Here is a 23,520-nt window from a genome sequence, read left to right on the forward strand (position 1 = left end):
TCACTTCCTTCCTAGGGGAAAAAGTGAAACAACTAATGGTCATTTACAGCAGAATCAGTAGGAATCACTTATTAAGAGCCCCGTCCCTTCAGGATAACTGGGGTCCTTCTGATTTTCTTTGCCATTCTGCACAGCTTTCTGTCTTGTCAATTTACAATACTTGTAATGTTTTCTTTTTCTCTCTCACTTACCAGGCCTGTGAGGACCAAGAGGCATTCCCTAATAAATCAGCTAATCATAAGCCATACCATACTCTCATTTAATGAAACAAAAATGATAACTTTGCAACATTTTCTCCCTTGGCTTACTCTAATTCAGTCACATGGAGGTGATCAGGTTAAAATGTGGTTGACCTGAACAGTAACACCAAAGAAACACAGGACCTTTTAAATAATAACATCTCTTTCCTCTTCAGTTCAGATGAGTGACCTAGAAGAGAACATGTCAGATACAAAGCTGGCACTGCCTTTGATTTTTTCCAGTAGACGAAAGAAAGAAAAGCATTTTTTTCCTCAAGAGGAAAATCACATTATGATTAATCTTTTATGTATTCTTCCTACTTAGTCTTTGTTAAGATTGTTTCTATTTGCAAATAGTGTTTTTAATCTGTGGGGGTTTGATCCCATTTTCTTCTTATTTTTCAACATTTAATGTTGAAAAATGTGAAGAAAATTTAATGTGAATCTCTTCCTTTCACCACTATTCCAGGTTGCACTTCCAGAAAGGAATAGATTAAAATAAGGTTGTTTTGGCTGATTATCAAAATATACTTGAAGGGATGAAAAAGCTTAACAAATATTTATTTATTAAATAATATTTTTTAGGTCACAATTTCCATTTGCTTTTAAAATAAGATTAAGTATTCCTTAATATTGCAAAGTATTACTATAATCTTTAAAGTCTGTTTTAGGTCCCAAATCAGTTTGGTATTTCAATAGTCAACATTTATTGTTTTCTCTTTCTTGCCTGTTGTTCTGCACCTTGTAATTCTGGACAGAGCTGTGATGGCAGAACTTTGTAAAATCCCAGGAAGAATACAGAGGTGATGTCTAGAATGAAAAGCTTAGCTCTGTGCCACAGTTACCTGAGAACACACCTGCCACTTAGAGCTACCACGTCATTTCATGATCACAGGTTACTGCATTCAGTCAAAAACTTCACAGAAGTCAAAGCTGTTCCTCTGAACAACCCTACCAAACACACTCCCAAATAACCATTGTTGCTGTCTGTTTTAAATGGATATTTACTTTTCCCCAAAACAGTGTTACTATGCTGTAATGTATCAGATCTCCTTGTTGTGACACCCTTTTCTTGTAGTTCTGTTCTCTGTTCTTACATATCTGCCTTGCACTGGGCAAACAGTATCTCATCAATGCATCCATCACAACTCCTCCCTGTCTTGCTTGGCTATTTTCTTTAATATCAAAACCATCTTGAAAACAGTTTGATTTTTTTTTTTAATTTATAAGTAAAATATGGAGGAGAGAAAGTAAGAAAAACAGAAAATTAAATACAGTATCTGATTCCATTTTCAGTTCAGCATTTGCAAGCTGCACTTCTGAAAATCCAGAGGATCACCAGAGACTCTATCTGCAGGTCACTGACTTCCTAAAACACCTCTTCTTCACTAATACACAGTTTTGCCAGGTAAGCCTTGCCAAAGGATTCCTTACAGAAGGAGCAGTGTATTTCAGAGCAATGTATTTCAGGAGCAATGTCAGAAAGGGATTTTTGTATCCAATGCTTTTGATCACATTGTCCAGAATGATTCCAAAAAGAACTTGGGGTTCATAATTTGAGATGTGTCATTCCAAAAGGCCAGTAGGATTGCCTTTGTAAGAGGTTAAGTGTGAGTGAACACTTTGAATATTGTTCATTGGCAAATGACATGGGGAATTGTAAATTTCTTCTTTTTATTATTGTTTGCATGAAAGTTCCTTGTGGAAAAGCTTGAGTGATCACCTCTGAGCAGGTAAAGCTCACTTTCTAGCTCTCCATCAACCCCCAGCTGCTTCATTCTGAGCTCAGTGGAACCACCTTCTGCTTGTCTGGGAGCCAGGTTCCCTGCCCTGAGCCCTCCACTGGCAGGCCCTAGAAGCAGGATATTCATGTTCTTGAGAGAGCTGATGAAAAGTTCCTGAGCTTCCCCTTAACTTCAGCCTACTGTTGCAGGTTTGCTGAGCCAGAAGTCTTTGTGTATGCATTGTTCTTCCTCCCCTTCTTGTCTCCCTGCCATGGAGGTGGCTCAGAGCTTGCACATGGGTAAAGAACTGAAAGGGAGATACCCCTCAGGCAGAGTGTGCTTGTTTTGGTTCAGTGTCAGGGATACCTTCACAGTAGGCATTGGTTTGCTGGTTTCTATTGCCTAGTTCCCACCTGGCCTTTGGTACTTGAGCAGATGCTCCTTTGAAGGAAAATAGAAGGTTTGTGATGAGGGGTAGTTGAGACAGAAAACAAAGCAGAAATTGGTGTTGCACCGCTACCTGAATCTGTCACAGAGAGATTGCTGTGTGCCACTTGGTTCCCCCATCCTGGAGACAGTAGCACTAGAGGAGGTGCAGAGAATGGCAGCAAGCACAGGAAAAGACATTGAATACTGTTAAGAGCAGGACTTTTCTACAAAAAAATCCCAAAAACTGAGGGGTATTGCAAAACCATTTTATTCATACATGGTGTGGATTCAGTACACAGAATGATTACTCATTGTGTCTAACACTAGAAGAACTAGAAAGCATAAATAAAATGAACAAACAACATATTAAAATATTTGCACGTACAAATTACCACATTTAGACTCCAGGATCATCAATCCATGGGCAGTTACTAAATCTGAAGTTCCAGGTTCAATATCCAGTGCAGGAGGGCCTCACAGCACAGTTTGCTATAATGTACAAGCATTTATTGTAAAACAAAGCACACTGTGTCCCCAATTCTTGCACTTTTTTCTAAACTTCCTCTGCTGGCTGTTGTCAGAGACCAGGCACTGATCTCCACAGCCCTTTGGTCTGTGACTAGCTATGTTCTGTGTAAGAGCAGAGCTCTTCTTGTGTTTAAGTAAATGACTACGAACTCAGCAGGCCTAGAAAAGAAAGAAAAGTTTTAGGCAAGATATGGCATTTTCTGGTTTTAAATTTCTTTTGTGAGTGTCATGCCTGGCATGGTCTCATCTTGTCCTTCTGCTTGGGGCTGCCTCGTTATGTGTGAGCCCCAGTCCATCTCACAGCTCCCAGATGAGGTGGTATGGGAAGAGGTAGTGTTTCCTTCAAGGTTCAAAGAGGCAGATTTAAAATAAGACTGGGAGTGATGGGAAGATAAGCAGCAAAAGAGCCCAAAGTACTGCAAATTGGCCGTTGACTGTAGTATGTAGATCCAAAAGAAAATAAAAAGCTGCAAAGGGTTCCTTTACACAGGAACTTTTAGTTATCTGTGATAAGACAATAAAAAGGGAATTTGAGCAGAAATCACCCAGGCTAGATAATATGAAGATCACAATCTGTTTTGATTTAGAGTGCAGAACAACACATCTAGACAGTGCTGCCAAGAGGCAAAAAAGCAGAAAAAGGAAAATGTGACTGACAAGCTATTTTTTGTTTTGAGAGCAGAAATTCGGATCCATCTCAAAGCAAACAGATTGAGACAGTTATGAAAGTGGTTGCAGAGCAGGGATAGAAGATGTTCCAGCTAGCTTGAAACACATCAACTCAGGCAGCAGCAGAGAGATCAGTATAGGCTACTCACCTTCCCCCAGAAATTGGGCTGCTCAGAGCATCAGAGACTCCTGGACTTACAGGGAAAGGAACCCGTCCTGCTTATCTTATGGGTATGACTGAACCTCTGCAGACCACTCCCCTTCCCTTGCCGTGGTACCTGTGCTGGTGCCATGCTAGCACAGGAGTTTGGGCAGTGCTGGCACTTTGCCCAAGGATAAAGCAGTGTCCCAGTGCACTGTGCACACACCTTGTAGGAGATACAGAGGTGGGTAGCAAGTACAGTAAGTACCAAGGTAAGGCATGTAATATGACCCCACTGAAATACAAAAGGCAGCCCATGGCTCCTTTCCTTTCATCTGCAGAGCTGATGAGGTGATGGATTTTATTGCTGGTCATTCATGCCACTGCCCTGTTCTGTCATTTCTAGTTAACTGTGCAGGTACAAACTGCAACCACTGCTGTTGGACTGTGGATGGTCACTGTTTCAGAGTCACAGCTACTGAGCACAGCTCCTCTTGAGCCGCTGCCCTGGCTCTCAAGGCTGCCAAGGGCTTGCACCCCGCTGGAATAAAAAGCTGCAAAAAGACTCACACGAGAGGAGGGGAAATAATTTGGACAAGGAAAGGGAGAGCTCTTAAAAGGGCAGGGACCCCAAAATGACAACAGAAGCATATGATAGAGAAATATTTCTGAGCATGAGATTAGTTAAGCAATCTTGTAATTTTTCAAGAGCTGTTGTCTTAACGTCACATCATAAGAGAAGCTTAGCAGCAAAGGCAGTAAAGAGTTAATTTAGACTGAGATCCAAAAGTTTTACTTAAATGAAACTCAGTGGGGTTTTTTTCTAAATAGTACTGAGCACCTTTGTGTCTTCAAAGGCACACTTTCTTTTAAAATTATGGATTTTAGATGAGTCACTTGACAAGCAAGTGGTATTTAGTGCTTCTTAAGCTATACATTTTCAAACAGCACCTATTTTTAAAACCAGTATTTCACTGAAGACTCTTGCATCAATGCAGAAGGTGGACTAGATGGACTGCAGGCATGAATACTTTTATCTTCCAGACTTTGATTTCTCAAGAGCCACTTGTTCTCTGTAAACTGGTGAAAGAGAAGACCTTTTCCTTCTGTTGCTAAAAGTGGAGCAAAGCCTGAAGTTGGTAGAAGTTAAGGCCTCAAGGAAGCTCTCATACCTTCAGAGCCTGTTACGTGACAAACTTGCTACCACAGTCAGTAACAGCTGTCTAGATGATGTAAATAGACACAGGGTGGAGCCCTGTGATTTTAGAAGGAAATTGGCAGGAAATTTGAGCCTTTCTTCATCAGGCACCTCAGGAACTCCTCAAGTGCTGGTGGCTGATTCAGAGAGGAGGGAGGGCTCATGCTGCATTTTCTGGTACATCAGCTCTTGACCAACTCACTGTAGATTTGAAATTCAATGAACTCCTCTGGTTTTTAATCCTGCTTGACTTTGGGGGGGCTTTCAGGAAGAAGATGTTCACTATGATCATGAGACCGTGATGCTGCGGTGCACGGAGACCTTCGATGATGAAGATTTCTAAGCAGTGTCTCCAGCAATGTTCTGCCAAGCACTGCCAGGTACACCGGGCACGGGAGGAGCCTCACCTCTCTGTGAGCTGCCTCTCTAAGCAGAGTGTGGAGACACTGTGTTGAAGTGGTTTGTTACCATTGACTTCTCCTTCCCTCATTAGTAATTCTTGATACATCAGTTATGTAATTTATACTTTATTTAAAGGTTTTAAAGGTCTTAGCTATTTATTAATAAATGTTTTTACCCATTGCTATTTAATGTTTAGCCTTGCTTCAAAAAGAAAGGGAGGCATGTACAGTTAAGTGACCTTGCCTAGCATAAGATGTGGGAAGAGCAGCAGGGAGGCCAGATCAGTGGCAGTCTGCACACTCCCACAGGATGCAGGTCTCAAACTGCAACCTGCAAAAGTCAGGCAACCTGGCAGTGATTATTTTTCTGGTGCAATTTTTCATCTTGGGCTCACAAGGAAAGAGGGATTTCCTCACAGAGAGTGGAATGAGGCTCGTCTGTCTCTTTATGAGGACAGCAGCAGTGAGCACCCACTCCCCAGTCACCCAGAAAAGTGCAGGCACAGTAATACACTTTGGATTATTTACTTTTGTGAAGTGTGTAAAGCTGAGTGATCAGCCCTGTGCTCTTCTTCCACATCTAATTCTTGGATGAGCAGTGCTGCTCAGATGGTGTCTTGGAATTAAAAGTGCTGTGAAATTGAATAAAGTCCTTCACATCTCTGAGTTATCATTAAAGGCTCTCTGCAATCTTGAACAAACTGTATTCTGATAGTGGTTATGTTGAGGTCACGCTACCAGCCATCACAAACATAAAGGATGGAAGTTCTATTTTAAAACCTAAACTGAAGCTGGTGTGCCTAGCTGTCCAACTTCAGCAGACAGCTTTTAGACTGAGTCCAAGAGGCCTGGACTGTGGCCCAGCATTGCCTTGGTGCATAAAAGCATGATACATTCAGGCAAAAACACATGGAGCTGACTACTGAAGTACAAGGGAAGAATAAACACTACAGAGCCCTTTCTGTCCCTGCAGCTGAGGCTGTGGTAACACCCCCAGATGAACGTTTGCCACACTGCTGTGTTTGAAAGTGGGGTTGCAGGGGTCCTGTTTGGGTTTTAGAGCTCTTCAGAGTTCTCCAGGGTGCAGCCTTGCTATTCCCTGGCCTTCCCAGTGTGCTTCATTTAGACATGCTGGCATTGCTTTGAGGCTAGAAGCATTGTGATGACATTAAGGGGAAGATGAAGAACATGTTACTTTGGTCCCTCCTCTTGCATGATCATAGTTCACAGGAGTGCAGCCTGCAAATGATTCTCTGAATACCACCTGCCACTCACTCCAGAAACCACCCTGAGAAATACCATTACAGTGTACATGTTATTATTCATTCTACTTACAAAAAACAAGCATTAATCTCAGTGAAGGAAACACAATCTTATGCTACAGCAACAATTTTATTACACAGCACCAGGAACCACAGGACCACATGTGATCACATTGCATGTGGCCCTACAGGTTGAAGCTAACAGGGAATAGGAGCAATAATCTGTTTTCCAGAAAAGTGCTTATCACCACACAGTCACCACACTAGACCAAACAGGTACAGCAAGGGTACACAGGACACAGCAGCAGCATAGGGATGTGTAAGATTGTGAGCAGAAGTGTTTTCTCCATTATATTTGATGAGGATTCCTTCATCTTTGTGGGGTTGGGTGGCCAACTTGGTTCTCCTGAGATGACTCCCAACACTCCAAAGGTGGGATACATTTCAGTAAGGCTGGTTTTTTCTGTTAGGTCAGGAACCTAGCTAAGGTCTCTAGAGTCCCTCTGTGGTCTGAGGCAGAAGAGACAGGTTCAGCAGACAATCCATCCCATTAACTTTAGATGCCTCTCTTACAACAATATTCATTTGACTGGCTAAATGATGAGAATCTGGAATGAGATGAATCATGACCTAGAGGCACCTGCTCCTTCCCCTTGGCCAGGATGAGGTATACAACACAAGGTGAGAGGTGGGTGTTGCTTTAAGGTGCTGGGGATTAACCCCAACCCAAGGGATGCCTGAGAGTGGTGCAGGGCCCATGTCAGGGAAGCTCCTTCAGCTGCCAGATCAGGGGACAGCAAGCCCTTCTGCTTGAGCTGAACAGCTGCCCCTCAGGGTGCCCAAGGGTCAGTGCAAGAAGGAAATAGAAAATCTTTCCTAGGCATTTCTTAGGCTTTGGTGTTCCCCAAAGAGGGATCAGGGTCTTCCTAGAAGTGAGCAGGCAGGAAGAGAGAAGGAAAAAATTACTTCCTCAAAGCCATCAGTGGTGCAGGCAGCAGAGCTGGGAAGAGGAAGACATTATCCTTTTCCTGCTTCCCCCCTCTAACAGCTGCCAGCTCATGCTCAGATGATAGGGCTGCAGACAGACTTTCAGACCTCTATTTCTAAGATGAGCTCACTTGCAGGTGAGGTGCTTATATGCTTGGATCAGCACCAATTGGTGCTGATTGGTGGATCAGCACCAATCTCAGAGTTTCTTTCTAAGCTTGGTTCAACACTGGTTTTGTGCCTAGCAGCCTTCAGTTCATCCATTCTCTTGTCACACGACAGTTTTGTGGGGCAAGCAGGGAGGTAGCGAAACCAAGAGACATTGCAGTGTCTGGTGCCTATGCCAAAGGGAAGATCATAGACCTTGGAAATGAGCTGAGAGCTCTCCATCCCTCCCTTGTGGCTTTCCTTCCATGCCAGGAGCCCCCGCTCCTCCTGTGTTCCTGCAACAGCAAAGTGAGGTGGTTGTGTTTAAAACAGCAGGTGTTCAAGCACAGGGCTGCTTTGTGTGCCTCACACCCACTGCTCAAATCCCAGCAGACCCAGCACAAAATACAAATTCCTTCTACTTAAACCCTTCCAGCTCCAAAGAGCTCTACAAATATTCACTAATGAGCTTCCAGACAATCCCCCTTTTCCTCCAACAGCTTCCAGATAAGCAGCCTTCTCAACTGCTTTCCATGGGAATCATGTATACCAAGAAGTTTTCACCTGCCACAGGAGATCCAAGAACTGTTCAAAGGGGAGGGTCATGCAGTGCTGGGGAAGCAAGGCTGGATGTTAACTGCCCAGACACTTCAGAGCAGATTTAGCTAGCAGTTACTAGTCAGTCACAGGTATGTACCCTAGCCAAAGGAATTCCTAAGTGCCTGTAGCTGCTGTGGCAGCCAAGAACCTCTTGGGAAAGGGAGTGATTCTACCTGTAAATTCTGCCCAGAGGAGCTGATGATTGAAGGCTGCAGGAAAATTAGTGAGCCAAAAGGAGATTGGCTTTCTGAGAAGCCACTGACAGTAACAGAATCTGGTTAACAGAGCGTTCTTTCTTCCTGCTCTTTTCCTGCAGCAGAAAAGAGGGTTTCCTCTCCTACTCTTATGCCCTCCCTCCCCATGCTAGATGAAAATCCAAGGCTCTTTGCTGCCTGTGAGGGCCAGCACCAGCCTTTCCTACTGCTTTCCACTGCTGTGGCTTTAGTTCAGCTTCAGTTTTAGCAGCTCCCATACTAGCACACGTTGGCTCCCTCCACTTCTTATAGCAGCTTTCCTCTCTCCTTTTAACTAGCAATATGGTTTTAGGCTAGCATTTCCCCTGAAAAACATATTTGCCAAACAAACCTTTTCCTCAGCCTGAGTTGTTCCTGACAAACTATTCTTTTTTTTGATAAGCTGTTTTCCAGCCAGAGAACATTTCAGTGATGTCTCCTGTTCCTCACCCCTCTCTGGGAGGAGTGCAGTCACACGGTGTTTCATGGTTGCCAGCACAACTCCTATCCATAGAACAGGAGTCATGAAAACAAAAAGTACCAGGGAACAAACCCTTGGACAGGCACAAACTAGCAGCTCATTTCAGCAAATCCTACCTGGAATGGTGTTATCCAGGATAAATCCCAGAAGTCCACCCACAAACATGCCAGTGGTGAGAAGTACCAGGATCACTTGGTCAAGCTGGATGATTCCTAGCAAAAAAAAAAAAAAAAACCAAACAACTTTGGATCATGGTATAGGAAGAGCATTTTACCTGTTTTACCAGCAACATTTCTGGTGCCAAGAGGCTGCAAGCTGCATGCTTGCTTGGATGAGACTTGCAAATCCAAAGCAGAGTGTACAATTTGGGAGTGGAAGGGAGAATGATCTCACAGCTAGTTTCAGACCTACAGTTTTATTTTACTTGATTATTCACAGACTCACAGTGGGCAGGAAATGGCTCATAAATATTTTAAGAGCTTATTAACAGTGCAGACCCCAGCACTGTCTGAGAAAAAGCCACCTTCTGCTCCAAACACATTCAGCACGTGCACAACTTAACACCTAACAGCTCCCTACAGAGCACGAGCTTCAGTTCCCAAAGAAATGTGAGTATATTTAGCGTGGGATTTCAACACAAGGTCATCAGGTGTGATGATTCCCCTTGAGGGCTGATGGCCATGAGCAAAGCCCAGTGGCACTGAATATCTGACAGGGCATCTATAGAGCACGTGGTTTGTGGGCCCAGCTCTTTAATCAGCCCACCCAGCACACCACGTATGCTCTAAGAGAGGACACTGGCATTTGTGATGAAGACATCAGTCACACAAGACACAGTGAAGGGCCAGCTGCTGGAGAACTGAAATTAAAATAAAGTGAACTTGACAGAATTTAGTAGAGGAGTATGCTCTTGCATTTTGAAAGCACAGCATTTATTGTTTATGAGCACATAAGAAAGCCTCATTCATTGAGAACTCAGTCACTGACCAAAAGCAGAGATTTCTCCACCAGAGCTATGCATCAGGGCAAAAGGCAAAAATAGCCCACACAGAAAGAAACAGGCAACAGTCAAAGCACAGGTTTCAGCATTTTATCAGGAAAAACTATTTTAAAAGATTTCTCTGGTCAGCCTTTCCTTCCATTTCACGCTACAGAAAATGCTTCTGATGTCACTTCTTACCTGTTTCCAGCAGAGCACTATTTTTGCTTGCCCAGTTGGGAATTGTGAGGCCAGCAAATAGAGAAAATCCAAAGATAAAGATGTTTCTTGAGGAGTTCATATCTGTATACTGCACAGAGAAATTTCATACATTACTACATGGACAAAACTCTGGATTACTGTTGTGTTCATGAGACATGGTGGGATGCAAACACTGGAATCAGGAATGGACCCAGCCCTGGTGCTGCTGGGGCATTTGTGATCCAGCAGTCCCCAGTGCCAGCCAGCCCTGCCCATACCAGGGAGCCCTCTGTGATTCAGCCCCTCTGGGTACAGCCCCTTATCTTTACCTGAGGAATTGCCAACACAAATGTTGGCATTTGCTGCAGCGTGGTTATAGCTGACAGAGTCTGTAAGAAACTGACCTGAAACTGAGGGTGCTGTGTGCAGTTTTGGGGACCACAAAATAAGATATAAAGCTATTAGTGAGTGTCCTAAGGAGGGCCATGAGGATGGTGAAGGGTCTGGAGGGGAAGCAGTACGAGGAGCAGCTGAGGTCTCTTGGCCTGTTCAGCCTGGAGAAGAGGAGACTGAGGGGAGGCCTCACTGCAACTTCCACATGAGGGGAAGCAGAGGGGCAAGTACTGATCTCTTTAATCTCAAGCCCTGTGACAGCAAATGGCATGAAGCTGAGTCAGGGGAGGTTTAGGTTGGATATCAGGAAAAAGCTTTTCATCCAGAGGGTGGCTGGGCTCTGGAACAGGCTCCCCAGGGAAGTGGCTACAGCACCAGCCCGACAGAGCTCAAGAAGTGTATGAACAATGTTCTCAGCCACATGGTGTGACTCTTGGGGTGGCCTGCTCAGGGCCAGCAGTTGGACTCAATGGTCTTGATGGGTCCCTTCCAACTCAGCCTATTCTATGACTCTGTTTCAATGACATGAAGTCCCCTTCGCCATGGATGCAGCAGCGCTCACACAGCTGTTACCTGCAAACTGGAAACGCCCACTGCCGCGATCACTCCGAACATCACAAGGAACATGCCTCCGATCACAGGGATGGGAATGCTGGCCAGCACGGCCCCAACCTTCCCGAAGATGCCGCTCAGGAGCATGGCACAGGCAGCAGCAATGATCACCATTCGGCTCCCCACCTGCGCCGAGAGGAAGAGGAGGCAGTCACACACTGACCGGCAGAGAAGGGCCATGGGGGCAGGCTCCAGGGCCAGCCTGTCAGGTAGGTGCTGCAGCTCTGGCCCTAGCACTGCATGGCACGTTCAGGGACAGGTCTGGATACAGCTGCTGGTGAGCTGGGATGGTGACACTGACTGGGAAGCATCAGTGTTTGTGCACCATAGATATTTATCACATAAGGCACTCTGAAAGCACCACACCTATTCACTCAGTGTTATCCCCTCTCCTACTATTGCCAGAACTTCAACAGTTTGCTATTAAACTGAAATTTAAAAAAATAATAATTAAGAGCACAGTAATACCCACTTGTTCTTGCTTTAGCCTAGAAATATCTTGGCATACATACAAGCCTGGCACTGCAACTCCCCAGCCAGTTCACTGGACAATCCTTCTGCCAGGGTTTGGACTGACATCCAGAAGTGGCTTTCAATGAGGTATCCCACAATGATCCCTCCATTCCCTGGAGATCAAGATTTCAGAGACCAGAGCTGGCTGGCTGCTCCATCCTAAGCTCTGGGATCTGATATATCCTTTCTATGGTCAAGAAATAAGAAGTGAGAAAGTCTTTTGCTCTGTCCCCATCTCTCATCACCCATCTATCTTCAGTAAAACCATTTTTTTCTCATTTTTTCCCCTAGGCCTTTTCTTGGTTAAACACTACAAAAAAGATGGGAGGAAGGACCAAGCCATGCCCTTTATTCAGATCTGTTAGAGCATATGAATAGGAAAGAAAAAGAGTATCTGCCAAACAAAGGCTTGAAAGAGACATTTATATGGAAAGTGAAAAGGAAAGCAGCAATATTTGTTAAACTTCCAAGTCAAGATAAGCCTTGCCCACACCAAAACTTGGACTGCCAAAGAATCATTCTAAACTTACAATATTTGTGTCAGGGCAGTTCTGTAATCCTCTGCAAACATTTTATAATTAAATTAAATATTTTAATCCCTCCCTTCAAATATCTGAAGAATGTCTAATTACAAGACAGGCTTTTTGTGAATGCTTTCAACAAAAACATTCTCAGTAACTAATAGAGTCTCTTTTTAAGTATTGCTTAAACATGTCCATTTAAATTATTTTAAGTCTTTCTTGATTGTGAAAGAAAAATAAAAAAAATTTGGTGTGGAGTTTCAAAATAAAATCATGCATTGCCTTCAGGTGCTTCATTGCTTTTTATACTCTGGCTTAAAACCTTGGGACACTATTACCATCTAAATGTTAATTAATAAAACTCAACAGATCTATTTGTTCCAGGATTAGAACAAAGATTTAAAGTCTCAATTTGCTAAAATGTTGAATTGCCGTGTATATGGAGTTGAACATAAAGACAAAACACCTAATTCCAGTGATAGCACTGTGATCATATTCTGCTAAAGCCACTAGTTTGGAGTTTGCTTCAATTATGTCAGGAAAACAATAAAATCAGTTCTCTTTCTTAAGGCTGAAGAAACTGCAGGGTTCCCCACAATATGTGGTGACTCTGAGGCCTTTACCTCTCTTTAAAATCCTCCTTTTCTTGGAAAGGAGTTCTCAGTATTGGCATACCAGGCCTGATCAAGCAGTTTAAATGTTGGTGTCTGATACCATGTAAGATGTTGCATTTTGGCAGCTTCTAGCAGCTTCTCCTTGCCTTATCTGTCAGCCCTGGATGTATCTGAGATCTCCAAAGACTTCTCCAGTGGTGCTGGACATCTGTGCTTAAGAGAGGAAACAAGTCCCTTGTGTTTCCATTTGTTATGGAAAAACGTGTTTCCCATGTAAAAAAAGAAATGAAATCTGCCTTGTGCTCTCAGCACCCCCATCTGTCCCAGCCAGAGAGTTTACACTGATTTAAATTGACTGAGATGACACTCTATTTTCAGCTCTTTCAAGTGTGGACACAGTGAGCAGAGGTGGGATCCAAGGGAAATATCTCTCCTGAATCAGCAAGGATGGCATGTCCTCCTGGAGGACTCAGCATACATTGTGAGAACACATGTCCTATAACCTGGTAATTATCAATTTGGGCAGCATGCCACACATACAATGCATGCAGCAAACTGCACATCAGGAAAGAGCTGGCTCAGGTAGATGGTTAGTATGCACAGACTTCCTAGTGACAAGGCACACGTGGTGATAGGCTATACTGGACTCCATGCAGACATCCAGACAGCCCTTGGTGCTTGAGGCAGCCACCTCAGTCAAACACTAACACTGCCATGTGTGAAAAATGGTTATTGTGAGTGAGGTTTATAAAATCCAGTGAAATAAGCAATATTATAGAGTGGAAGCTGTAAGGAAGCTGCATTTATTTACTGACTCACAACTCTTCTGGCTTATCATTGCTTATTTGGCAATGATTTGAAAATGTTGTCCAGTTAGCAGCTAGATGTATGGCTGCTTAGTAAAAATCTTTGATCTGATTGTCAAACTTATCTCTGGAAATTTCTTTCCCTGATAAGTGCAATTAATATACTCAAGGGACTCACACATAAACCTTTACAATCACATTTTGTAACCCTGAAGAAATAGTCTGCCTTTCACATGACTGCCATCCTTGGATTACAGACGCTGTGGAATCTGAAGCCCTATTAAACAGGCACCCTTTCCCTTTCTCTCCTCTCGCTCTCCATGCCCGGACAGGTTTGCTCAGATGTAGCATTGTCTCTCCAGCCTTACCTAGGCCAGGTGTCTGAGTGAGTGCCCTAATTCCCTATGCAGGCCAGAGGCAGAGGCAGGGAAGCACTGCTCACCTGTTAAGTCATTTGTAGTGCTGCTGAACTGGTCACCAATGTGCCAAGGCACAATTTCCCGTGTTCTAAGTTGTATGTGAGTTATAAAACTTTCGGGAGGCGCTCACTCCCCAGGTCCAGCACTCAGCCACGCGCACCGCTCTCCGGCACACACCCCCGCGGGGGAGCCCTGCGGGAGGCACCGCAGCCGCGGCCAGGCTCACCTTGGTGATGCCCAGGACGCCCACATTCTCGCTGTAGGACGTGGTGCCGCTGCCCGTGCCCCAGGCCCCGGCCAGGAGGCAGCCGATGCCCTCCATGCCGATGCCGCGGCTGATGGCGTGCTTCGGCGGCGGCGGGGCCCCGCACAGGCGGGCACAGGCGTAGTAATCCCCCACGGACTCCAGCATGGAGGAAATCACCCCGGCCAGGATGCCAAAGATCCCGGCCAGGCTCACCGTTGGCGTTCCCCACTGGCCTGCAAGTAAAGAGCTCGGTTCAGGTGGAATTACAGGGTTTCATTTGCCCTGAATTTCAGGGTTTCATTTGCCCCTGCCCTGGGGGAGGAAGAACAGCAGGAATGCCTGTGGGCGTTCACCTGATTTTTGACATTTCCTCTCCTCCTGGTAGTCGTAAGTGGAGATGCAAGCAGGAGTAGGCAGGATGGGGAAAGGGAGGCAGTGGTACCTGGGTAAGGCAGCCGAAACCAGGGAGCCCGTGACAGAACGTCCCCACGGCTGTCTGTCCGTGCCAGGTGGCCGTAGGCAGTGGGGGCCGCAGGGAGGACGCTGGTCACTGTCAGCACGTAGCAGAGCAGCCAGCTCAGGGAGAGCCCCAGCAGCACCTGCCCATCACAAGCAGCAGTGGGGTCTGGTTAGGGTATGGCTGCATCCTCAGCACGGCTGGGGTGGACAATGTGTCCCCGCCTGACCCTTTTCCCTGCACACGGAAGGGAGGTAAAGAGGCAGCAGGAGCTCCTGGTGGCCCTTTCTTCTTCTCTCCCTCCTTCCCTCCCTCCCAATAATCAGGGCCATGGGGGGCTTTTTCCTCTCTGCCCCTTACCACACAGGCTCAGCTGGGAAGCACTCGCTCATCTGGACACGAGTGGAAAGAGCCCAGGCAGCCCGGGGTGGGTGAGGCCAGTCCCTGTCACAACTCCCTGGTGTCCAGGAACCCCAACATACCGGGAAGATCTGGAAGAGGTAGATTGGAGAGAAGTGGGACTTCTTGCCTCTCTGGTAAGATGGAAGCGGCACAGCAATGTGTTTCAAGTACTGAGAGAACAGAACTATGAAAAAAATAGTCCTAGAAGGAGGGGAAATGAGACCATAAAGGGCGTGCCCAGCTGCCCACCTGTCCCCACATTAAGTGAAGAACTGCTACCCAAGAACCCAGGACTCCAGAAGACCCATAAAAACAGGCTCTCAGCAGCAGAGGGTGGCTCCCCACTCCACCAAGCCAGACATGGAACAAGCTTTCCATCATAATCTACTGATAACTCTGCATATTTGCAAATAACTCTTTTACCCTTATTGTTTCAAGACTGACACCCCAGGCAGTGCATCTGTGAGTATGACACAGTTGCAGAAAGGTTAAAAATGCCTCATAAGTAAAAGAAAGACCTGACAGACATGCAAGGTTCAGGTTCTGCCTGTGTAATTCAGATACACTAGAAATACAGGATTTATTCTTTCTTGATTTCAGGTTTACCTATGCTGCTCTTCAGGGGCAAAAAGCTCCTGTAACTCGGAGTAAAAGAAGAGGATTTGGTTTGGCAGTGCAAATCCCTGTTTTGAAAGAAAAAACCATGGTGGGACTGTGGGGCTGCACATGGTGCCCTCAGAGCCCCCCCAGCCAGCCAAGAAGGGGAGAGCATGGCTCTCTGTCAGTGAGGGCTGAGCTATGGAGGGGCCCTCCATGGCAGGGGTGTTCCCGTGTGTCCCTGGCAGCACCTGGGGCTCCCACTGATGGAAGTAACTGCAGCTGCAGCTCCTCTCCCATCCCTTGTGTAGGACACATCTGGGAACAGCAGCACATCTGGGTGCACTCACAGCCTGCCCCCCATGTGCCTTTTGCCCAGAGAGGCCAACAAGATGAAGCTGGAGGCTACCATATGTGGAGAGAGGGCAGGGACTGGGCATCCCACTTAGACTGCTGAGCTGGTAGAAGACCACGGACATTTCCTGGGTTAGCCAGGCCTCTGAAGGCCTCATCAGTATTTTACAACAAATCTAAATTTTATACATGGAGTGAATTAATCTGGATAGGATTTGGTGAGAAATCAATTGCACCAGCTGAAGTTCACTGACTTCACTAGAAAACTGGTAGTTTTCCCCATGTGAAAAGGTGACAAACTGTAGGTGCAGTAGTCAGGGACAGGCAGAATTCCAAAAGTGAAAAGAAAACTCTGTCCTCATTTCTCTGCAAAGACACTCTGTGACATACACAATTCAAAGCACTGGATGACTGGTTTCCATTTGTAGTTTCTAATGCTACGGTGTCCAGACAGACTGTGTGAGTGCACACTTCATCCATTTGCATAAACAAAGGAGCTCAGCAGCCTTACAACTCTGGAGAGAACAATTCCTCCTACTCATGTGAAGACAATATATAAAGCACCAGCTATTTCAACATAGAATATCTGAATGCTCAACTTGGTCATTTTAGGAATGTCTTTTAAACTTAAATAACATGTGTGTAAGACTGTGTGTGTAGACAACTGTGATGGAGACTGCACACACATGGGGAAGGCTTGTATCTCTGCTGACCTATGGACTTTGTATTTTTACAAAAGTCTGTGGTTTTTTAACTCATTTTTGGGTTTTGCTTTGTTGCTGAGAGCTTAACCTCCTGGGGATTGGAGAGAATGACTATGTCACATGGCTGCCTTGCACAAACCTGTCCCATGTTGGTGCTCAGCAAATAAACCTTGAACCCAGGGGAACTCTGCTGTGGACTGTGACACTTGGTTTCATATTAGAGGCAGGTGATTTGTGTACTCTCATCCTCCCCAGAGATGTGAGACTTACAGGAATGCTATGCCCCAGTGCTGCCCAGCCATATCTCCAGCCGACTCAAACAGAGGTAGTACAACCAAGGTGATAGTGGGGGCAATTGTCAGGGGGCCGATGAACCTCATCAGAAACCCAATCAGGCCAGAAAATCCAACGAAGATTTGAAAGCAGGAAGTTACAATGATAGTTCCTTGCACCTGGAAAAATTGAGGATGAAAACAGAAGTTGGAAGGAACTCCAGCTGTTGAGCTTTTTCTTCACATCAGTGCAAATCCAGCATGAGAGCCAGGCTCAGTCTCTAGGGACAGACTGGCATAGAGGCCTCCTGCTGACAACAGTAAAACCTCACTGAGAATTACATGTGGGGAGGACCACCAAAGCAGCAGGAGCAGAGCCATGGTCTCCACTGATCTTCCTTTTGGGAAGGGCTTGGGTCTCTTCAGCACACTGCTGAGGCAGGTGACTCATCACAGCCTCTTTTTATTCCTGAGTATCAGTTTCACTCTGGGAGCACATTTATCACCCTGAACTTCCCAGTGTTTGACAATCACTGCCAAGGAGCCAGCAATTACATTCTGAAGTGCTGCTCACCTCAGTGCAGCTTCAGGCAGGGGCAAGGCTGCTCTCTGCCTTCTCAGATTTGGTAACAAACCCAGGCTGCAACCTCTGTGGTGCTGAGCACCTTCCTTTCCCCCAGCTCCAGGGGCTGGGTGAATGACCCAGGCTGAAACGAGATGTCAGCAGTGCCCTTGTGATAGATCTATGTGTATGAGCAGAGAGCAGCCTGTGCTGCACAGCAAACCCCTGGTGAGCTTTGAACACTTCCCAAGAGGTTCGCAAAACACACCAACAAATGGATCCACAGAGGCAAACTTAGTCACTTGCTCTGATAAAGGCAATTGATGTAGAATAAGGCAGTGAGACCCCTGACTTTTCCCCCTCCCTTCTGGTTACCTAAGAATGTCCTTTTCCTTAATATTTACAGTAGGTTTTGCCTTGCATTTTTTACTATGTTTCCTGTGCTTAGACAGGGTTGTTTCCTTGACAATACTTTCCCTCCCTTTCTTCTTCTAGGCTAACCATGCTTTATAGAGAAGGGATCTGACTGGACCAGTGGAGACTTTGCAGGGACCATAAATCACATGAGGAGGTCTGCATGTCCCCTGTTCAGCAGCAGTGAAGCACCTACTTTTTTGATAGAGAATAGATGCTTAGAAAGCTGCAACAGCTTGAGGGCCAAGGTTCATTGGGAATAGAAGTTGTTCCAGCTGTGATGGCCATGATATGGTCAGGCACTTCACTGAAAGCAAACAGCCCTGATACAGAGCAGGTGCCACTGAAAATGTAACATACCTCTCGCATCCGTGTCTGCCAGACTTGGATGAATTCTGGTGAAGAGGCATTCACCAGGGTGGCGTTGTTTGTCCAGGCAGGGCACTTCCAGTTGGGGAGAGACAGCATTGCCAAGATGGGAGTCACGAATGTTAAAGTCCCTCCTTGAATAATAGGCAGCCTAGAAGGAAAGCAGAGGGAAAAATGACAAGAATAACAAGTGAGAGTGCTAGAAACTCTGCTCTATAAGGGTGAGAGAAAGGAAAGCAAAATAAATTTAAAAGTCAGTCTACCCATGGCCTCTGACAGTATCTTTTGAATTGTCGTGGCAGGTCACTGTCACTGACCATGGGGAGGAATTGCTGCCCATTGCATGCAAGAGCACTGACATGGGGTAAGAGCTGAGGTTCAAATACCAGCAATGGAGGGGCACATCGGTGCTACAGACCAACCCTGCTAGCCCATGTTAAAGAAAAAGTACTGCTTCTGATGGCTGATGAGACCACAGACCTGCACAGAGTAGGAAAAATCTGGTGGAGAGAAGAAGACCGAGGAAGAAGGACGGTGAGATGCTGAAGGAAAGTTCAGTCAATCTTGCCAATATCAGTTGCTTCCTTTGGCTACTTTGGTTTTCTTCACAATGTGCTCATGCACACAAGGGCATGCACTAACTACTCTCCATGTCACAACAATCCTCAGTCTGAAGGTGACAGAAAATGTGACTTGGCTTTTAGTACACCGGGTTTTAATGCCAATTCCTCTTCTGCATTTCCACTGAAACTAGAAAGGAAACCTGCATGGAGGGGTCTGTGGGTACTGCCTGGGTGACTGGGCAGACCTTGACTCTCCCCCCTCACCACATGTCTCCTGGCTTAGAGTATCTCTCCCTCTGGGAATCCCTCAGAGTAGCAAGGAGCTTGCATCTCCAGAGGAGTTCAGCACTGGCTTCATGCAGAGATTTACACAACAGAGCAATGTTCCTTTGAGCTGCACCAGCCTCTTTTTCCATGCATGAAGAAATGGAGACAGAGACCTAAAAGGCCTGACTGACTCCTCAAAGCCCCACATAAGCCCCCACTGCAGTGTAAGTTTTTTTAACCATTCCTCTAGTGTGCTTGAAAAATCCTAAGTTGCCTGAGGGTAGCACAACATCCCCGAAACAGCCAAGGGAAATCTCCACGGTGCCTCTGTTTTCCTTCCTCTAGGGAGCACCCCTAGGAGGAACCCCCAAAGCAACCTCTCCTTGTGCCAGGAGCTCTCATGGCACCTGTTCAGAAAAGCCATGGGACAGCAATTCAGGTGACTGCTTTTCCAGGGCACAGCTTTCCCTGAAACTGAGGAATTTCTAACATTCTCGAAATAAGAGATGACGTAGCTGTAACAGACCATGTCTCTGTCACCTAAACCAAATATTTATACTAGTCATGCACAACTGAAGCACTGTCAAAGCTTTGAAACAATTTTGCTGGGCAAGACACAAAAAACAAACAAAAAGAAACAGAGAAGGCCCAGGGCCATGACTTAGAATCTAACAATAGATTTACAGTTCCTGTAGTGTTGGTCCCTAAGATATTTTACAGCCAGTGTTGGCATGGGTAGGCTCAGAGGAAAATGGGGTGCCAAGGTGATGCTTATGGGGTACAGTGAACTCTTTCCTGTGGGGTTTGCAAGAGGGAAAGCTGCAGAAATAGGGAAGGCAATACTATGTTTTGATAATCAGTATATGATGTCCAAGCATTTACTAAGCAGGACTCACCACAACAGCAAATGACCTGTGTCTCCCCTCAGGAGCCTCTGACTGTGTCTCCAGCAACTGTCTGGGACCCACTGCTGCTTTTTCATGCATGACTGAGCTGCAGGTTGCAGTGGGTCAGCTTTTCCCTTGGTTATTGCTTCATGAATGTCCCCATGCCTTATGGTTGGGGTCAGCAACAAGGCAACTGCACCCTCAGCACGGCAAAAGCCATTCAAGTTTATCCCATGGGAACAGCTCCTTACCAATTAATTTGATCTGTTGTACCTCAATTAGCTATTCATCCATGGGAGAGAGAGGCTCTCTGCTACTCTTTAATCCCCAGTTAACAGAGAGCAGGAGACATTACAGCTCCCAGGAATGCACTGAGGCGTTTGGAGGGTGTCTGGGAGAACTCAGAATGCTTGAATTGCACCAGCAGTGATGGTCATGGAGTCCAGCCTGAATTTAGCTGAAAACCCAGTTTCTCTGTTTTTTGTGGTCAAGGTGCTCCTCCTTCCTCCACTAATCCTGTAACAATGTAGGAGAAGGAGAGCATGCCTCAGAAATTTGTCTACAGACATTTCTTAAGACTAAGACAGAAACGTTTCAGTAGTGAATGAAGCAGGAGGAGGAAAAACATTTTGTGGAGCTGGCAGTTGACCAGTGATTAACCAGAATCCCTCAGATTCAGAAGCCAAAGAATGTATAGCTTTTGTCTTTGAAGCAAAAAACACAGGTTCCCACCATACTGGAGGAAAGAACAGCCTGTGGAAAGAGAGAGACAGCCCAGAGTTATGACAAGGGGAATAGAAGAAATTTTTCAAGGTCAGCAAAGATACAGGGTCTTTCTGGAAAAGGAGAGTACTTGCAGTCATCTCTGTCATTAAATACTTCTTTTTCTGGGTACTGAATAGCAACTCCATGCTCATCTCACTGCTAGCTGCTCATCAGCAAAGGATTTATGTTTTATGCCACAAATCCCTGAGCATGGGAAGTGGCACCACATGTGCCCTGAGTCCCTAAGTGGTGGCAGATGGATTTCACCCCTAGAGTTTCCTGTAGAATTTGTGTTCTCTTGACCCTAGGCCCAAATCAGGAGGCTCCTATCTCAGCTGGAAGATCCCTGGAGTAAGGAAAAAGCAGGTACGTTTTACTGCATGTCACAATGCTCTATTATTTTGAGGACAGATTCCTTATTAGCCAAACAAAAGGTATATGAAGTATCAGAAGATGCAAAATTTGAAACAGCAAGGTAACCCTGCAAAGCTCTCAGCAGTTTCAGGGTGCTTTGGCATGGACCCTGCCAACTTTGGGATTGCCCAAGGGTAACAAATGATTCACTATTAAACTCACCAACAGGGTGGTGGCCTAGCACACAGTAGTTGCTCATGTTCTCAGTTCTTGCATTTGGCCTACCTCACTCCAAAGAGGACTTGCAGCAGGGTGCAAATTCCTGAGACAAAGATGATGGTGCTGATCAGGTGGCTCTGGGTCAGTAGGTCATGCTGGAGGCAAAGGCCTTTGGAGAGCATCAGAGGGACGGCTACAAGACCTCCTATGGCTGTCAGGAAGTGCTGGGAGCCACAGAGAAAGACTGGGTGAAGAAGGACACAGAACTGGCTCTCTGTTATTACCATGTTGTTGAGAACTCACAGATTTTTGTTTGGGTGATACTAACATTACCCATTCTCTCTCTTTTTTTTTTTTTGGCAGCTTTAATGCTCTCTTAGGGGCTGTTCCAAAGCACCTACAAGAATTGCAATGCACCCACTGAAATGTCTCCTCCTTTACATGTCCAAAGACCTTTTGTAGTACTGTGGACTTCCCAGACCACTGTCAGACACAACCGGTTTATCCCCAGCATCTGCAGACAAAGCTGTTGGACATACTTTTCCAGGAAGCTGGGGACCTCCCAGGGTACAGGGAGAGAGCAATCAGGCAAAGTGAATGCAAGTATTTCAGTCCATCTTATTTGCACCACAAAGGATCACATGAAAAGTTGGCAAATTGGAGCTACACGTTTTTTGCCATCAGTAGCTGTTCTCACAGAGCACAATTATGGATAACCATAAAAAATGAGTGCCAAAGAATGGAAGAATTGGGCATTGTGCTTGTCAGAAGAGTCACAGACATATTTCTACAATGACCTGTGATTAATTACTAAATCTGAAAACAATTTTTAAAACCTCTTTTTATTTTAATTATTAACCTATGTTGTTCACTCTCACTTTGGAGCACAGCACTGCAGTGGTGGAACTGGTGGCACTCAGAAACACACTTCATTCACTACAGGCATGTTTTATTAAAATTATGATGCAGATGTGTTGGGTTGATACACTCTAAATTTCCATTTCAGAAAACAAAGTCCAAAATTCCACCAACCTCCAAGTCCATAATGATGGACTGTCCCTAAGCACAGTCCATCATTATCTTAATGACTCTGAGGTCTCTTTTCCCACAGGCTCCCAAGCCAGCATGGCATTGGTGGCACTGGGTCATTTAACACACGTGGGCACAGACACCAGCCAAAACAGCATGTGGCCTGAGCTTTTGTTGCCATGAGAAGGCAGAAGTTCAGAAAGCCTTTACACATCTGGGTACCTTCAGCCAAGGTATCCCACATGTTCTTATAAACTGCTTGACCCCAGCCCCAGGACTCTGCCTGGCCATTTGCACTTCAAATGGTGCAGTGTAGCTGTGGGCATGATGATAATAATCAGCATTCAGGATGTGGACCAAAGGACTTGTGCTCACTAAGATCCAGCCTCAGGGCTCCATTCAAGCCCTGTGAAAGTAAAACACTCCCAAATTCAGGTTTCGCCCCAGTTAACTGGCTGAACAGCCATGTAACTTTCACCTACTCCCAGCCTCCACCTGCTTTCCCGTCTCACCTGAATGCCCAGCAGGATGCACAGATACCAGGGAGGCACATCTGTGACAGTGTAGCCAAGCTTGGTCCCACTGTGGCTAGTGCCTCCAGCCTCCTCTGGGCCCCAGGCAGCATGATCTGGTGAGAAATGGCAGTGGCTCCCACGTTTACCCTGGACAACAGGAGAGACACTTTGTTATCCAGAGCTTGGCCCTCCAGATGCCCAGCAGCTGCCTCTCTTGCTGCCATGCTCCACATCTGGCAGGAATACCTCCTGTGTAGCTTTCAACAATGCCACAATATTAAAAAAAAACAAAAACAAAAACAAAAACAAAACAAAACCAAGGAGGGGAAATTAAAACAGAGGCACAAAACATATATGGAAAATTTTTGTACGTGCAGGTGTGTCTAGGCCTGAAGAAACACTAGAGGGTGTCTCAGTCTCAAAGGCACATCCAGACAAAGTGTGT

At 45.7% G+C, this 23,520-nt stretch overlaps 2 protein-coding genes across 4 annotated transcripts in view; one reads left to right on the forward strand and one right to left on the reverse strand.

The window, feature by feature from the left end:
* The window catches only part of STRA8 (stimulated by retinoic acid 8), a 14,485-nt gene extending 9,213 nt beyond the window's left edge, over positions 1-5,272 (forward strand). The window contains exons 8-9 of the mRNA XM_059847920.1: positions 1,536-1,647; positions 5,198-5,272. Of these exons, the coding sequence (XP_059703903.1) occupies positions 1,536-1,647; positions 5,198-5,272 (187 nt within the window). The remainder of the gene's footprint in view (positions 1-1,535; positions 1,648-5,197) is intronic.
* LOC132327477 (solute carrier family 23 member 1-like) overlaps positions 2,645-23,520 on the reverse strand; it is a 36,589-nt gene continuing 15,713 nt past the window's right edge. For 2 of the 3 annotated variants that reach the window (XM_059846683.1, XM_059846681.1), the window contains 11 exons: positions 23,073-23,222; positions 21,598-21,755; positions 18,468-18,627; positions 17,130-17,311; positions 15,285-15,405; positions 14,788-14,944; positions 14,325-14,578; positions 11,187-11,351; positions 10,221-10,329; positions 9,157-9,252; positions 2,645-8,022 (listed from right to left, as the gene is read on the reverse strand). In XM_059846683.1, the coding sequence (XP_059702666.1) occupies positions 7,739-8,022; positions 9,157-9,252; positions 10,221-10,329; positions 11,187-11,351; positions 14,325-14,578; positions 14,788-14,944; positions 15,285-15,405; positions 17,130-17,311; positions 18,468-18,627; positions 21,598-21,755; positions 23,073-23,222 (1,836 nt within the window). In that variant the 3' untranslated portion in view covers positions 2,645-7,738. Of the gene's footprint in view, positions 8,023-8,078; positions 9,064-9,156; positions 9,253-10,220; positions 10,330-11,186; positions 11,352-14,324; positions 14,579-14,787; positions 14,945-15,284; positions 15,406-17,129; positions 17,312-18,467; positions 18,628-21,597; positions 21,756-23,072; positions 23,223-23,520 lie in introns of those variants that run through there. The other variant, XM_059846682.1, reaches the window with a different exon arrangement.

Source organism: Haemorhous mexicanus, chromosome 5 (genome assembly GCF_027477595.1).
Source record: "Haemorhous mexicanus isolate bHaeMex1 chromosome 5, bHaeMex1.pri, whole genome shotgun sequence".
Classification (NCBI taxonomy): Eukaryota; Metazoa; Chordata; class Aves; order Passeriformes; family Fringillidae; genus Haemorhous; species Haemorhous mexicanus.